At 33.8% G+C, this 14678-nt stretch overlaps 2 protein-coding genes across 12 annotated transcripts in view; both read left to right on the forward strand.

Moving 5' to 3' along the window:
* LOC127842114 (neurogenic locus notch homolog protein 2-like) overlaps positions 1 to 6097 on the forward strand; it is a 135240-nt gene extending 129143 nt beyond the window's left edge. For 2 of the 10 annotated variants that reach the window (XM_052371451.1, XM_052371443.1), the window contains 3 exons: positions 708 to 2912; positions 3073 to 3172; positions 3401 to 6097. In XM_052371451.1, coding sequence (XP_052227411.1) covers positions 989 to 2912; positions 3073 to 3172; positions 3401 to 3536 — 2160 coding nt within the window. In that variant the 5' untranslated portion in view covers positions 708 to 988 and the 3' untranslated portion in view covers positions 3537 to 6097. The remainder of the gene's footprint in view (positions 1 to 707; positions 2913 to 3072; positions 3173 to 3400) is intronic. The other 8 variants (XM_052371449.1, XM_052371450.1, XM_052371452.1 and 5 more) reach the window with 8 other exon arrangements.
* The window catches only part of LOC127842124 (fibropellin-1-like), a 127873-nt gene extending 113688 nt beyond the window's left edge, over positions 1 to 14185 (forward strand). The window contains exons 1-8 of one of the 2 annotated variants that reach the window (XM_052371471.1): positions 8839 to 8959; positions 9334 to 9435; positions 10588 to 10703; positions 11367 to 11522; positions 11683 to 11807; positions 12746 to 12949; positions 13482 to 13590; positions 13886 to 14184. In XM_052371471.1, coding sequence (XP_052227431.1) covers positions 8915 to 8959; positions 9334 to 9435; positions 10588 to 10703; positions 11367 to 11522; positions 11683 to 11807; positions 12746 to 12949; positions 13482 to 13590; positions 13886 to 13949 — 921 coding nt within the window. In that variant the 5' untranslated portion in view covers positions 8839 to 8914 and the 3' untranslated portion in view covers positions 13950 to 14184. Of the gene's footprint in view, positions 1 to 8838; positions 8960 to 9333; positions 9436 to 10587; positions 10704 to 11366; positions 11523 to 11682; positions 11808 to 12745; positions 12950 to 13481; positions 13591 to 13885 lie in introns of those variants that run through there. The other variant, XM_052371472.1, reaches the window with a different exon arrangement.
* The last annotated feature ends 493 nt before the right edge of the window (positions 14186 to 14678 follow it).

Genomic DNA, 14678 nt, shown 5'->3' on the forward strand with positions numbered 1-14678 from the left:
TTTCTAAATGTTTTGTATAAAAACAGTTGGAGAGTTTGTCGAATTGAAAAAAACACAAACAAACAATTTAACGGGAAATTAACAATCAGTATTTAATAATATGTAAGAAGCAGTGTGCTATGCATATGTATTTTTAGGTGTTTCTTAAAGTTGATCCAGTGCATGTTTTCCATGTAGCACCTATCAATATATAAATTTTGAACATACTATCTGATTTATAAACATTAAAAAAAGATGAGCAACATGCCGATTAAGGCAAACAATGTATTTTCAACGAGAATTGTAAAGAAACTTGTTCACAGATGTTTTGCTAGTTTATGTTGTGACGATTGTCATTATATCGATAGGTTTTATAATCGAAACTTACTACTTAAAGTATTGTTACATAAACTAATTAAAGAAAGAAAGGAATTATCAACCGGGATAAAAATAGTCCAATTTAAAGGCTAATGTCGACCCATGCTTACCGCTGCATGTTTGCCATGCGTCGTTTACTTTATATAAACAACGTTTTCAACCATTTAAACAAAAAACGAAACATCAAATAATCGTTTTTGTCCCAAACGCTAAATAATTTTATCACTTTCAGCTAAAGATAAAACATAAATGAAACTGTGTTTACAGTATAAGTTCAACGGAAAATTGCTTACACAGATCAATTTTTAGAAGCTTCTTCTTTAACTGAAATGAAAATGTATGTTTCGCAGGGTCGTACAAATGCGAGTGTCTTGTTTCCTGGTCAGGAGAAGATTGTTCTATATACAACTGCTCCACTGGCTTATGCAGTAACGGTGGAACTTGCAACAATGACAGTTGTACGTGTTTATCTGTTTGGGCCGGAGAGGATTGTTCTATTTTCAACTGTTCCACTGGCGTATGTAAGAATGGTGGAACGTGCAACAGTGACAAGTGTACATGTTTATCTAATTGGATAGGAGAGGATTGTTCTGTTTACAACTGTTCTACTGGCGCATGTAAGAATGGTGGAATGTGCAACAATGACAGGTGTACGTGTTTATCTAATTGGACAGGAGAGGATTGTTCTAAATACAACTGTACCACTGGCGTATGTAAGAATGGTGGAACGTGCAACGATGACAGTTGTACGTGTTTATCTAATTGGACAGGAGAGGATTGTTCAATTTTCAACTGTTCCACTGGCGTATGTAAGAATGGTGGAACGTACAACAATGACAGCTGTACGTGTTTATCTTATTGGACAGGAGAGGATTGTTCTATTTACAACTGTTCTACTGGCGTATGTAAGAATGGTGGAACTTGCAACAATGACAGGTGTACATGTTTATCTAATTGGACGGGAGAGGATTGTTCTATATACAACTGTTCCACTGGCGTATGTAAGAATGATGGAACGTGCAACAATCACAGGTGTACGTGTTTATCTAATTGGACAGGAGAGGATTGTTCTATTTACAACTGTACCACTGGCGTATGTAAGAATGGTGGAACGTGCAACAATGACAGGTGTACGTGTGTATCTAATTGGACAGGAGAGGATTGTTATATTTACAACTGTACCACTGGCGTATGTAAGAATGGTGGAATGTGCAACAATGCCAGGTGTACGTGTTTATCTAATTGGACAGGAGAAGATTGCTCTATTTACAACTGTTCTACTGGCGTATGTAAGAATGGTGGAACTTGCAACAATGACAGGTGTAAGTGTTTATCTAATTGGACAGGGGAAGATTGTTCTATTTACAACTGTTCTACTGGCGTGTGTAAGAATGATGGAACGTGCAACAATGACAGGTGTACATGTTTATCTAATTGGACAGGAGAGGATTGTTCTATTTACAACTGTTCCACTGGCGTATGTAAGAATGGTGGAACGTGCAACATTGACAGCTGTACGTGTTTATCTTATTGGACAGGAGAGGATTGTTCTCTTTACAACTGTTCTACTGGCGTGTGTAAGAATGGTGGAATGTGCAACAATGACAGGTGTACGTGTTTATCTCATTGGACAGGAGAGGATTGTTCTATATACAACTGTTCCACTGGCGTATGTAAGAATGGTGGAACGTGCAACAATGACAGGTGTACGTGTTTATCTAATTGGACAGGAGAGGATTGTTCTATTTACAACTGTACCACTGGCGTTTGTAAGAATGGTGGAATGTGCAACAATGCCAGGTGTACGTGTTTATCTGATTGGACAGGAGAGGATTGTTCTAGATACAACTGTTCCACTGGCGTATGTAAGAATGGTGGAACGTGCAACAATGACAAGTGTACATGTTTATCTAATTGGACAGGAGAGGATTGTTCTATCTACAACTGTACCACTGGCGTATGTAAGAATGGTGGAACGTGCAACAATGACAGGTGTACGTGTTTATCTAATTGGACAGGAGAAGATTGTTCTATATACAACTGTGTCACTGGTTCATGCAAGAATAGTGGTACTTCCAACAATGACAAAAGTTCATGTTTATTAAATTGGACTGGCGAACATTGCTCTATATTCAACTGCAACACGAGCTTATGCAGCAATAGCGGATCACGCGGCGATGACAAGTCTACATGTTTATCTAATTGGACAGGAGAATATTGTTATATATTCAACTGTACCACTAATTTATCAAGGAATTGTGAATCATGCATCTATGACAAATGTAAATGTGTATCTAATTTAACTTGGGAAGATTGTTCTAAATACAATCGTACAACAGGCGTATATAAAAACGATGGAACTTGCAACAATGTCAATTGTACATTTTCATCCAATTGGACTTGTCAAGACTGTTCTATATACAACTGTACCACAGGCTTATATAGGAATAGGGAATCATGTGTAAACGACACGTGTATTTGTCTATCAAATGTGACTGGGAAATATTGTGCTTTGCAAATCTGTAGCACAGGAGAATCTGCCAATTCTAGAAAAGGTAAATATAACATCAATATTAAATTTTTTGTGTTCCCATGGTCATTGCACATGTATATATGTAAAATAGTATTATGTATGTGTAAAAGTGGTATATGATTGTCATTTGAAGAAACTTCATGTGTTCCATAGGCTAATTGCTTTCGTATTCGATGTTACAGATAATGCTGCTACAAGGAGCTATTTGCTACACTACACATTACTAGGACTCGCCCTTTTATTTATGGCCGTCATTTGTCTATTGACGATTTGCATATACAGGTAAAAGATGTGTGATCTGTATTTAAAGATAATTGCCGTTTGACGCATGAACCAATGCATTTGTTCCTTAAATTATACTTTTATGAACAGTGCCAATAGCGAGTAAGCTACATCATCATAACGTCACGATATCATTACTTTTTCATTTCACTGCACAATAAAAACAACATAATTTTGTTATCATAATTTTGACCAACTGATTTACATGTAGTTATCGTTGTTTTACAGTAAGATGCAAAAAGCCCGTTCCAGTTCGAGACAGATAGACGATGTAACAAGAACACGTCCAACTAAAACTTACAATGCATACGATACCGACCGTAAGGGTTCAACTTGGATTACTCGAGTTGCACCAGTTGTGTGAAGAAAATAAAAATAAATTGCCTATATACACATTTATTAATTGTTAAACGTGTCGCTGTGCATTGCCTTTGCTATTGTATTAGTGTGAAGGTAGAAGTGACACTGCTTTGAGTAAACGCACATTTGTCAATGTGTCGTAAAAGAATCATAAAATCAAATCTAATTAAATGAATTGAAAAAGGAAATCTCTTGTAATTGAAATAAATTGCGTTGCTTCATAATCGCCAATTATTGTGTTTTAAAGAAATTCGTCTAATTATATGCATTGTCAAAGACACTCGGTGGGAATTGCTTAAACATTTTGTACGCTTGGCAATCGATGTGTTTTACTCAAATCATCAGAAGCTATCGCATGTTAAAAGAATAAATAGTTTATGATTCCAAATAGTTATTATTTTACCGATTTTAGTTCATTAATTGGTATTCAACACACACAAAAACTACCAAATTTACTTTTTAGCGTCAGGTAACATTATCCGATAAAAATGAATGTTTGTTAAAATAAAGTGTTCGAATACATACAATTAACATTATCCATTCAAATGCATGGTAAATTTATGTATTAGATGTATAGAAATCAGTAAGTCAACTATCAAATTCAACCATGGCGATACATTTTTGTGTTACCATATTTAAAAACTTGCCGAATTAATATAATCTGCTAAACCTGATTTATCCCAAATCATAAAGCTTATATGGAATTACTATTATCTTTGCACTTATCCAAGGGTGTCACACATCAAACACTTGAATTTTACGTTAAGTTTTCGTTTTGCACGATGAATATCAATAATTATAACATCGCACAAGACGAGCGTGTTTGCAAAACAGGTAAATATGCCCCTATTGCTTTAAAAGGTCAGATAGCAGTTAGAATCAACTCTAATTTGTACCGTGGTATACAACGTCACTCCTATTTCGAATGTATTACATGATTTTTTTTTTATTTAAAAAAAGATCATTTATAAAATGAGATAAATATATACTATGTAATATGTCTTTTTTCTTTTTCAAAAATCAATGAAAGCCTGAGATAAAAAAGTATGTGATTCACAGTGGAACTTTTTTTTCTATAAAATAAAAATAAAAATGATAGTCTACCAATATTCGAGCCGGAGTATATTTCTTGGAAAGAAATAATGCAAACCTTTTAACTACAAATGCTGATTAGACGTTGTATTGGTAGGACTTCAAATCGACTGTATTGGGCAATGTCCGGCCTGTTCAAAGCGTCAGGATAATAGGACCAATACTTTCAAAACAATGCGACCTACTTGCTTGAACATTTGTACCAAAATGATTAGATTCATTCTTAAATTTAAATTGTCTTAAAACTCATGTGTTCTGTCGACATTGTACTTTCACATCTATACTTGCGCTATAGATTCGTCATAGTTCATCATAATTCGTCGGCGGTGTCAAGGTTAGCCTGATTGCCTAACGGGTTAGATTCCCGGCTTTTGTTGGAAGTTGTAATATCGTTTATTGTGCTTAACAAGACTGAGTGAAACATCAAGTATACCAAAATATACCTGACATGTTTGCCTGGGAATTATTGCTATTAAAGAGCAAGTTGTTAATTATTTATTCTTTCCGTACGTTTATTGAATATATATGGGAAAAATACATTAAAAAAACACAGTATATTAACAGGTTGGTCAACGTGAACATATAGAGTATAACAGGTTACTGCCTTATCTTTTTGTAATTTATCAGGCAAGGCTTAGAATAATATAACGGCGTGGCTTGCCGAGCCCGTATTTTATTCGTGCCGAGCCTGATTTATTACAAAATGATCAGGCATTTACATGTTTTTTCTGTTTATCATACCACTACGACCCCCAGTTTAAAGCAATACTTAAAAAAAATCACTAAAAATCTACCGATTTAGCGGGAAAGAATATTAATTTTGTCGTTTGACGTGTTAATAATGACGCCATAAGCACGCGCGCTCAATATTTGTAAAAAGAAATGTTTTTTGTTGTTTATGTTGCATTGTGTGTGTAAAATATTTTATATCTTGGTACTAAATTGTTTGTTTTGATAAATCTGATTCGATTTTACTAAAACTTATTACTTAATAGTTGATTCCGAATAAAATGATCATCCTCCACACATGACTGATATAAGAACTTCCTGTTGACCATAATATAAAAAATATATCAAGCAAAGTTATATTAGGCAGATATCAATGCGGTAGTATGATAAAATTGTTTACATGGATGTCGTCAAATTTCATTTCAACGCGGCTCCTGAGGGAAATTTTAAAAAGTCTAAGCACGTTCTAAATTGTTCATATTTCAATTAAATTTATATAAAATGGCAGTTCGCAGTTTTTATAACAGCTCTCTGGATCATTGTATTTTACCGAGTATTTGAACATATGAACTGTATACCTTATAGCGAATTGTAAATGTTATTGTTAAACAAACAAATTATGTATTGTTAATACAATGTCTTCTTTATAACGTTTTTTAAAATGTCTCATTGCATGATTATGTTTAGACTATGTGTATACAATATCCATAAATAGTTGTTAAAGCATATGTTACTGTAATATTCAACTAGCAGTTTGCTTATTTATATTTATAAAGATATGTCTTCCGAGTGTTAGTTGTGGTTACTGATCTTCACCCATTTCTGAGATCTACATTTTAACAGAGGGATGCCTCATTGTTATACTTGTGTAAAATTCAGATGAATTTAGAGTGCATGGGGAAGATTCAATAATCAAAGAAAAGTAGTTAGAACATATTACTCCTATTCTAGCCATTTGTAATTGTGCATCTGTGAGTGCTAAGCCCTTTCCTTTTGTAATATATCAGGCAGGGCACGAATACAACAACGGTTCGGCCTCGCCGTTGTTTTATTCTTGTTGAAGCCGAGCCGTAGTTTTGTTCGAGATGCACCAATCACGAGTGGCAAAACGATTCCGATATACCACTTTCCAAGTCTGGTCACACATCGCCGACTTTGGGTCACTCACGCGCTGAAGTTATAAAAGAACGTTTGGAATATTAAAGCGAATTACATAACAAAAGGTACAGCTATTTTTTCACTACAGTATTAAAGCTAAGTATTCAATTAGAATTAGCCTTGTCTATTATTTAACGATGCATGCATAATTTCAAACATGTTCATTTTTTTTAATTTTTAGAATTTAATGTTTTTAAAATCAAAAATAAATAGTTAATCTGCAAAGAGTAAAAAAAATGAATCGACTTCTTCGCAGACAATTAAGAAATATTAACCTCATGATTATTAAAATATCCCTTTCTATTTTGCGCTTACTTATGTTATTGAAAGCAATGAAAGCAATTATTGCTTCTGCCGGGAATCGAACCTGGATCGACAGCTTGGAAGGCAGCCATGATTAACCTTTACACCACAGACAGGAAGCCATAGAGGGACAACTTGTTGATCTTTGCGAACGCTCTGATGTCAACCAGACGAGAAATATCAGAAAAATAAACGACTACATCAAAGATCTATCAAGATACATCACTTTAAATAAATTGTCAAAATTATCACTTATAGAATTGTAGACATGACGTGTCACGAGGTAATGGACTTTAATGTATCTTCATGCATATGATTAATTCTAATTCCAGAGATACCTAGTACGGGCTAAAGTCCTAGGAAACTGACTCGAAAGCATTTCAATAAGCATTAGGCTCTCGATGAACTAAATTAAATATGTTTAAACTAATTCTTAAAGGGGCCTTTTCACAGATTTTGGCATTTTTTAACTTATTCATTAAATGCTTTATATCGATAAATGTTAACATTGGATCGTAAAAGCTCCAGTAAAAAATCAAGAATAAAATTAAAAAAAGGAAAAGAGCATTGCCCGGACCAGGTTTCGAACCAGTGACCCCTGGAGTCCTGCCAGAGTCCTGGAGTAAAAACGCTTTAACCTACTGAGCTATTCCGCCGTGTACACATTTTAAACGTATTTTATACCTTATATAAGCAATCTTCGTAGTTTCACAAAATTTAACGACAAAAACAGAACTCTCCAAATTATTCAATCGTTTCGCGTTGCAACGCTTTATAATTTTTAGGTTTTAAAATCGTCAAAAGATGCATATAATGGCTATATTAGACCATGGTAAATGTTCAGTATTACTGTTTCCTCACAAATATCATAACTAAAACGAAAATTTGCGAATCTGAAACAACTTTTTTCAATTTTGTCAATTTACCAAAGCGTGAAAAGATCCCTTTAATAACACAATTCACTTTAAATACAGAAATTCTGGAAACCGCACAAGAAGAAAAATCGTGCTAATATATGCGTGTTGTGTTGTTTTTAAACAAGTGATTAATTTTCTATATCGGATACCGGGAATAACGCCCGACATAAGGCATGATTAAAAACAAACATTCCAATGGCCGCGCATTCAATTATAAATAGAAAAGAATAACAAGAAAACTGCGTATTTATTAATTACGCATTCTTTCACGCATTACGCCACTTGATAAAACACGTATTAAACAACTGTGCATGGGTTACGGTATGGAACACACGACTTAACAAACAGCATACTATTCGGACTGTTTCCTTCTATGTAACCTCGTTTGTTTGCGGGATTAAATGAATTACTAAAAGCAAATTCACGAATTATAAGTTTTTATCTGAGTCGTCGTTATTCAGTACTATGTATTTTTTAAAGAGAGATATCCATGCATTAAAACAACTTTATGTAGCCAACTTAATAGTTAATTATTCAACTTGGCATTTAGTGAATGGTGAAGTTTGTGTGGTTTATGACTAATGTATGGTAACCCGGAAAATAAGCATGTGTAATGAACACGTCTTTCTGTTTAAATGAATATTATAAAAATTAGTAACATTTATATTTTCGTTAAAAGATATCTTGTTTGAATAAACTACAAAACTATATCCGATTTAAAGATAAATTGTGAACAACATTAAATTACATAGGTAATTGACATTTGAGGAAGATTAAAGCTATCTTTAACAATTGTATACTATGGTAGGTCGTTTTCAAGTGTTTTGTGGCGATGCATCTTTATGCAGTAGTGGTAGGATTCTAACACTAAAATTGAGAATTTTTTAATTTTAAACAAAGTAACACTACAGAGGTCCAAAAGACCTGCGGTGGTAAACCACCTAAGGTAACACTGAAGAATTTGTCGTAGGAAAATGTTATCATAACCCATTTAAATCCGATGGATTCTTGTAAGTCATGCATCACCTCGATAATCGATACAATTTTTGTTAAACAAAAAACCATATCAATATTTCTCAAACTTCCGCTTGTTTAAATTAAAAACGACTAAATCATTCAAACCTCGCAAACTAGGAACATGTGTGATATATATCATGGATGAACTATTTTAATTCCAAAGAGGATGGCGCTGAAAACAATCATTCAAGGAGCTTTTTTCTTGCTAGTGGTTCGTATTCTTTTGACAGTTTTTAACGTATAAGACTCTGGAAGGCTTGTAAAAATAAAAGAACATATTCAAATGTTCAGTTGTTTTATTTATCAACAAATGCACATCAATATCAAAAAAACAAAAACACTCTGGATCTTTTAAATCGCTCAAAACTTATAGAAAATGTATTTATTTATATAAGATTTTATTTGCTTCAATTTTTCTTCTTCTAATGAGATGGGCAACTTTGGTGATATTTTGTGAAAATAAAATTCTTAGCTTCAATTAGGTTATGATTAACGAGAAATTAAAGTACGTTTTAAACGACAATTATTTCCAGATCCATACATTTATTATACGCTATTTGAACGTATTCTCTTCCTCTAATTAAGTGTGGCTATGTGTGCGAGGCAGACCTTGACAAGTGTTCGGGAAAAGCATGTAGGGATAATAGCATGTGTCAAGAAGCCCATGGCGTATGCACGTGTCAAATGGTATGTAACCATGTATATGTTTGTTAACATATTCGTAGCTGGAGGTTCGGTGCAAGCGAATAAAAAAACAGTAGTGTATTCGATAGAAAATCACATGAAACTCTATACATTTTTTTTAAACGTCCTATTCTTGAATACGATAGAATATTTTTCCACAACCGTTCAAGAGCCGAAGAGCATGACATTGAAGCAAATCAACAAGAAACAGCAAAAATTGCTACGGATAAAATATGTCATTTGAAAAGTTAACATCTGTAATTGGTTGGGAATCTCATTAAACTTGGAGCAACAAACCCCATCATATTTTGTTTCCACAAAATAAAAACGTGGTCGCCGTGGCGTTGTGAATATGGTGAAGATCTCTCCCACGGACACCAAGCACTGGTTACAGTCCCAGGAAACGGACGCGAGAGCGTTTCAAATTAGCTGCAGGCTTTCGATGCAATCGAGCGAAAGTAAATATATTTAAACAAACTAAAATAAAAACATGTGAATGTCCCCGATTACCTTACTTACGTTATTCTACTTACAGGAAGAGGGGCATTTCCTTACTTGTAACGGAATTGAATCGACATTATAAAAAAAGTCTTTATCGAACGACAAATACAAAAACACATTTCTGCCTTCACTTGTTGCCAGCAACAATGTTCTGCCGGACGGTATACACAACGCCTCTTCTATTGCTCGCTTACGAAATAGCTCAGCGCTTTTATGCTAGAATCTAAACCACACCACTTCTATTATGTAACGCTAAAACTAATGTCTAATAAACCCGACACTGAACCAATTAAAGTGCCATTTCTGTCGATCTTTACAAAAATGTAATTGGCACAGCTAACTGCCTATCAAAGGTTTACCTTACCTTTAAGCCCAAATCCCGTGTCAACTTTGTAGTTATATGATATGTTATTATGTCATAATAACTATGTTTGAACCAATATTTAATCCTTTTAAGTTGATATTTTACTATTGTCTTTGCTGTAATGAAGTACTAAACCTTGCCGTACAAACCTTATGTAAAAGCAAAATAAGTTGTTTTATCATTATTCGTCTTGTAAGGCAGAGTCCGATTCACATATAGTCAATTAATTAAAGAATACGTTAATTATATATGAGTTAAAATTACTATGTCTATTCTACAACTCAAAACAGGGTTATTCACTAAATGCTACTAATGGGATATGTGACGACTTGGACGAATGCGCCAATCATTTCCATGACCCGTGCGGACACAGAGGGCGCTGTAACAACAATGTTGGAAGTTATATGTAAGTCATTTATGATATGCTTTATCAATATTTCTGCGCAACGATAAATAGTGTAAGGAAAAAGAGAACAGATTGAATGTAGACACACATGTTCACACATAATCTTCAGCAAAAAAGGTTTACCAGTTTATTACATAAGTTACTTTTATTGACAATGATAAATGTTTGTAGAGTATTCATTATCATAATAAATCAAAACTCCGTGAACAAATCAGTAATTATTTAGCTACAAAAAGCTCAATTATGACACTTTTTTGCTATATAAAAGTTGTGACCGATCGTATTGCATTTTCAATGCGTTATTACACAAAAACGCGGTGTTTTTCTCTCGCGTAATTTATGTAAAATATCTAAAATAAAATTGTATCGTGATATTTAAAGATATAAATGTTTTATTTACATTACATTCTTTTGATTCCGAAATGAAACCCAATAATGTTTCATGTTGAATTGAACTGAAACGTAATCAAAGCGAAACTGCTATTGCACGAGCAAGAGATTAAAATCGATTATCAGTATACAGTCCTTTTTAGTAAACCACCAACTGAAAAATACATGGCACCTAATATGATACCACAAACCACGCATAAAACACATAAATACACATTCATATATGCTTTTATGGTATTTGAATGAAATTCTTTCTGATTTCATTTATTTTAGCTGTGAATGCCTTGCCGGATGGACACAGACAGAACATTGCTTCCCCAACATATCTGAAAACTTTCTTTGCTTGCCTGGCTATTCGGGAGACAACTGTAAAGACACAGTCTGTGGAGACAATGGCTATGCTAAAGCACTCAATGTGAACGAGTTTATGTACGTGTTAACTATAATCCATATAGTTATTATTTAGTACTTAAACGCCATCCACGTTCGGGTAAAAATGGTTTAATCTCGATAATTATGTACAAAAAATGCCCATCTTTGTTGCAAAATGTTTTTGTTTGTTTATAAGCCCTGATCATAACAATTTCAGATGTATATGCAGTCATGGTTGGAAAAACAATCTCGGCGATCAACATAGTGTTTGTAACACAGATGTAGACGAATGCACGATTCCGGGTGTTTGTAATCACATAGGGCGCTGTACAAATACACCAGGTATGACGACTGCGCGCCGTTACTGTGAATCCTTGGTTTACACAATATTTTCGTATTTCAAGACATATATTGCCCAAGATGACGTCTTTTTTAGGGATACTTGTATCACTCTTTTTTCGGTTATTTATCAAAGAGTTTGCACTAATCGAATGGATTATACAGACAATTCATCGTTATTCCGGCTGAAACATAACTAGATAATTGGCAATTTTGGTCGGGTATGGCAAATATACTAATCCATTTCATATACATTAGTCTAATATATTTATGGAATCGTCTGGATTAACCCTTGCAAAGAATGAATACATTTAGATCCATGAAACATTATAAAAACTTTGAGTTTTACAGTCTACCAATGTTGTTTGTGTCACAAATACATTGGTCTCAACGACAAAATACTTTGTAAGCGATTATAATATCTTAACATTTATAACTTCATTAAATACTATTTTGGACATTACATGTTGCATGTTGTATGTGTCCAACTGTATTAAACCATTCATAAATGTGCGTTGAAATGGGCATTTAGAAATATAACCCAAGTTGTATATATTTTAAGGTATGTTCTCAAATAGTTAGTTGAAATATCTGTCAAGTTTTTATAAACGATGATCAAATTGTTTATGCATAACATTTTGTACCCGGGGATATTTTTAAGCAGCGGGATTCAAAATTAGTTGTCGTTATTAAATTGTTAAAAATGCATTATACATGAAGAATCGCATTACCTTTGCATAATATAACCTTTAAGACTTGATTGTGGTATTAAAGCATAAGCTCGAATCCCTCTTCTTTTAAATGATTGTATCATTATAAGATTGTTTCTAGATACATAACTGCTTGAAAAGAGGGATGCTATATTATGTTAATGCATGCCATTATTATGGTGGAAATATGCGCTTTCTTAATACTTATAGATACGTGGTATCTTTATACAGGCAGTTTTACGTGCGACTGCTATCCGCCTTGGACCGGCATCGACTGTTCGGCATATAATTGTACGAAAGGAAAATGTCATAATGGAGGAACGTGCGAAGAAAGTGTTTGCTCATGTGTATACCCTTGGACGGGAACAAACTGCGCGGAACAAATCAACGACGTTCATACTGACGTGACGAAAGATCGAAACACATACTTGTTGGGTAATTTAGAAAACATCCGAACTAATACAAGTTCTTGTTGTTTAAATGTGTGTGGAGATTTTTAAAAAATCATGTATTTCTATTTTAGTTGTATTGTTGGCTATTTCAACGTAGTTGTTGCTTTGTAGTGCGAGTTTTTTGTTCACACAAAACCTAAGAAAAAACATTTCTCAAGAAAAATATTGTAAGCAGATTTGAATATTGTTTTTCGTGTAAAAAGAATGTGTATTCTATATAAATTCCAAGTTAACATCTGAAACATGATTGTATTGCGTATTTAGAGATAATTTACAACTTATTAATTACTAAACACACTTTGATAAATTTTCAGTAACAATCGTATATAATGCTGCGTTAATATTCATCCTGACTCGTACATCAAGGATTGTAGGATAGCTGAACAACCTTTCCCGGAAATGCATATTTTTACATTGTAATCTAAAAGAGGCATACGTTGTGTTATTAAGAAGCATAAGTTCATGGATTGTTATATCCAACATAATTTGTCTAAATGTGTTGTTTTCTTCTGTAGATCCCCTTCACATATCAGACAGGATATTTCTGTACATCACCTTTGGAGTAGTTGGCCTGCTGCTGCTGGTTGTAGTTGTTCTCTCGCGATCTTTATGTAAAAAAAGAAGGTTGGTGTATCATTTGAAAATGATTACAAAAGGAAAGTTTTAACAGCGTGTCTATCAACGTCATGTCAAACATCTTTAATTCAATTCCGTCGTAAATCCATGGGATGTTGTTTTCTCTTCACGAGTGTTTTATGTGTTAAATTTAAAATTACCAATGGAGAGAGTAAACTATAAATGCTTTATTCGGACGTTAAACATTTCCTTTTCAGAATTATGGTTGCTGTTTATTAATGAAGCTAAACTCTTTTAAATTTTAGGTAACAGCATTCCGTCTTATATGCCTTTTATTTTTCAGTCTCTCGAAAAAGATACCAGCTTCGTCGCAACAGCATACAGAGTTTGCAACGTCGATGAAATGAACAAGACGTGGGCCCACTCCATTGAATACGATATATGTGTATAAATGTGCACATTTTAATTGCAAATACTACATTCAAACGGACATATACATGGTAGTCCCAGTAAAAATGATGACATGGTTTATACAATACGTATTCGTTCATGTAAAAGACAGATATTAGTCTATAACAATGTTGTAAAAGTGATACCGTTACGAAAATAAAATACATCAAAATGCCATAAAGATTATTCGATATATGTTTCAAGTGGAATACACGCCTGAAAAATCGCCTACTTGAGAACTTTACTTCATAATAGTCACCTGATCGATAGTGCGCACGCGCATGGCGGTACTTAATGTAAATTTAAATAATAAATATTTGATATGAAATACCGAGTTATGCGCCCGCTTAAAGTGTCATCGGGCAAACTTTCAAAACGATACAAATTTCAGGGTGGTGGGTTAATTAAGTTTCCAATTTATCAATGCTGAAAAGATAATCGTATCTATCAAAATACAAAAGACGTATGGAGTGGGGTAGAAAACGACTTTACCCTCTCCTCTAAACTTTGTTACGGTTTAAAGTTAATTTCAAGTCATTTGTAAGCCATTTATCAGTAGTACGTAAAAAACGTTTCACCATATAGCGAAAAACAGTTGTCTCCTCTTGACCAATCAAGGTTTGAATGATCACTTCGAATAAGCTCGGGTATTAAGACGTGGTCCGGAAAATTATAGTACTTTCTAG

The sequence above is a fragment of the Dreissena polymorpha genome, chromosome 8 (assembly GCF_020536995.1).
Source record: "Dreissena polymorpha isolate Duluth1 chromosome 8, UMN_Dpol_1.0, whole genome shotgun sequence".
In the NCBI taxonomy this organism is placed as follows: domain Eukaryota; kingdom Metazoa; phylum Mollusca; class Bivalvia; order Myida; family Dreissenidae; genus Dreissena; species Dreissena polymorpha.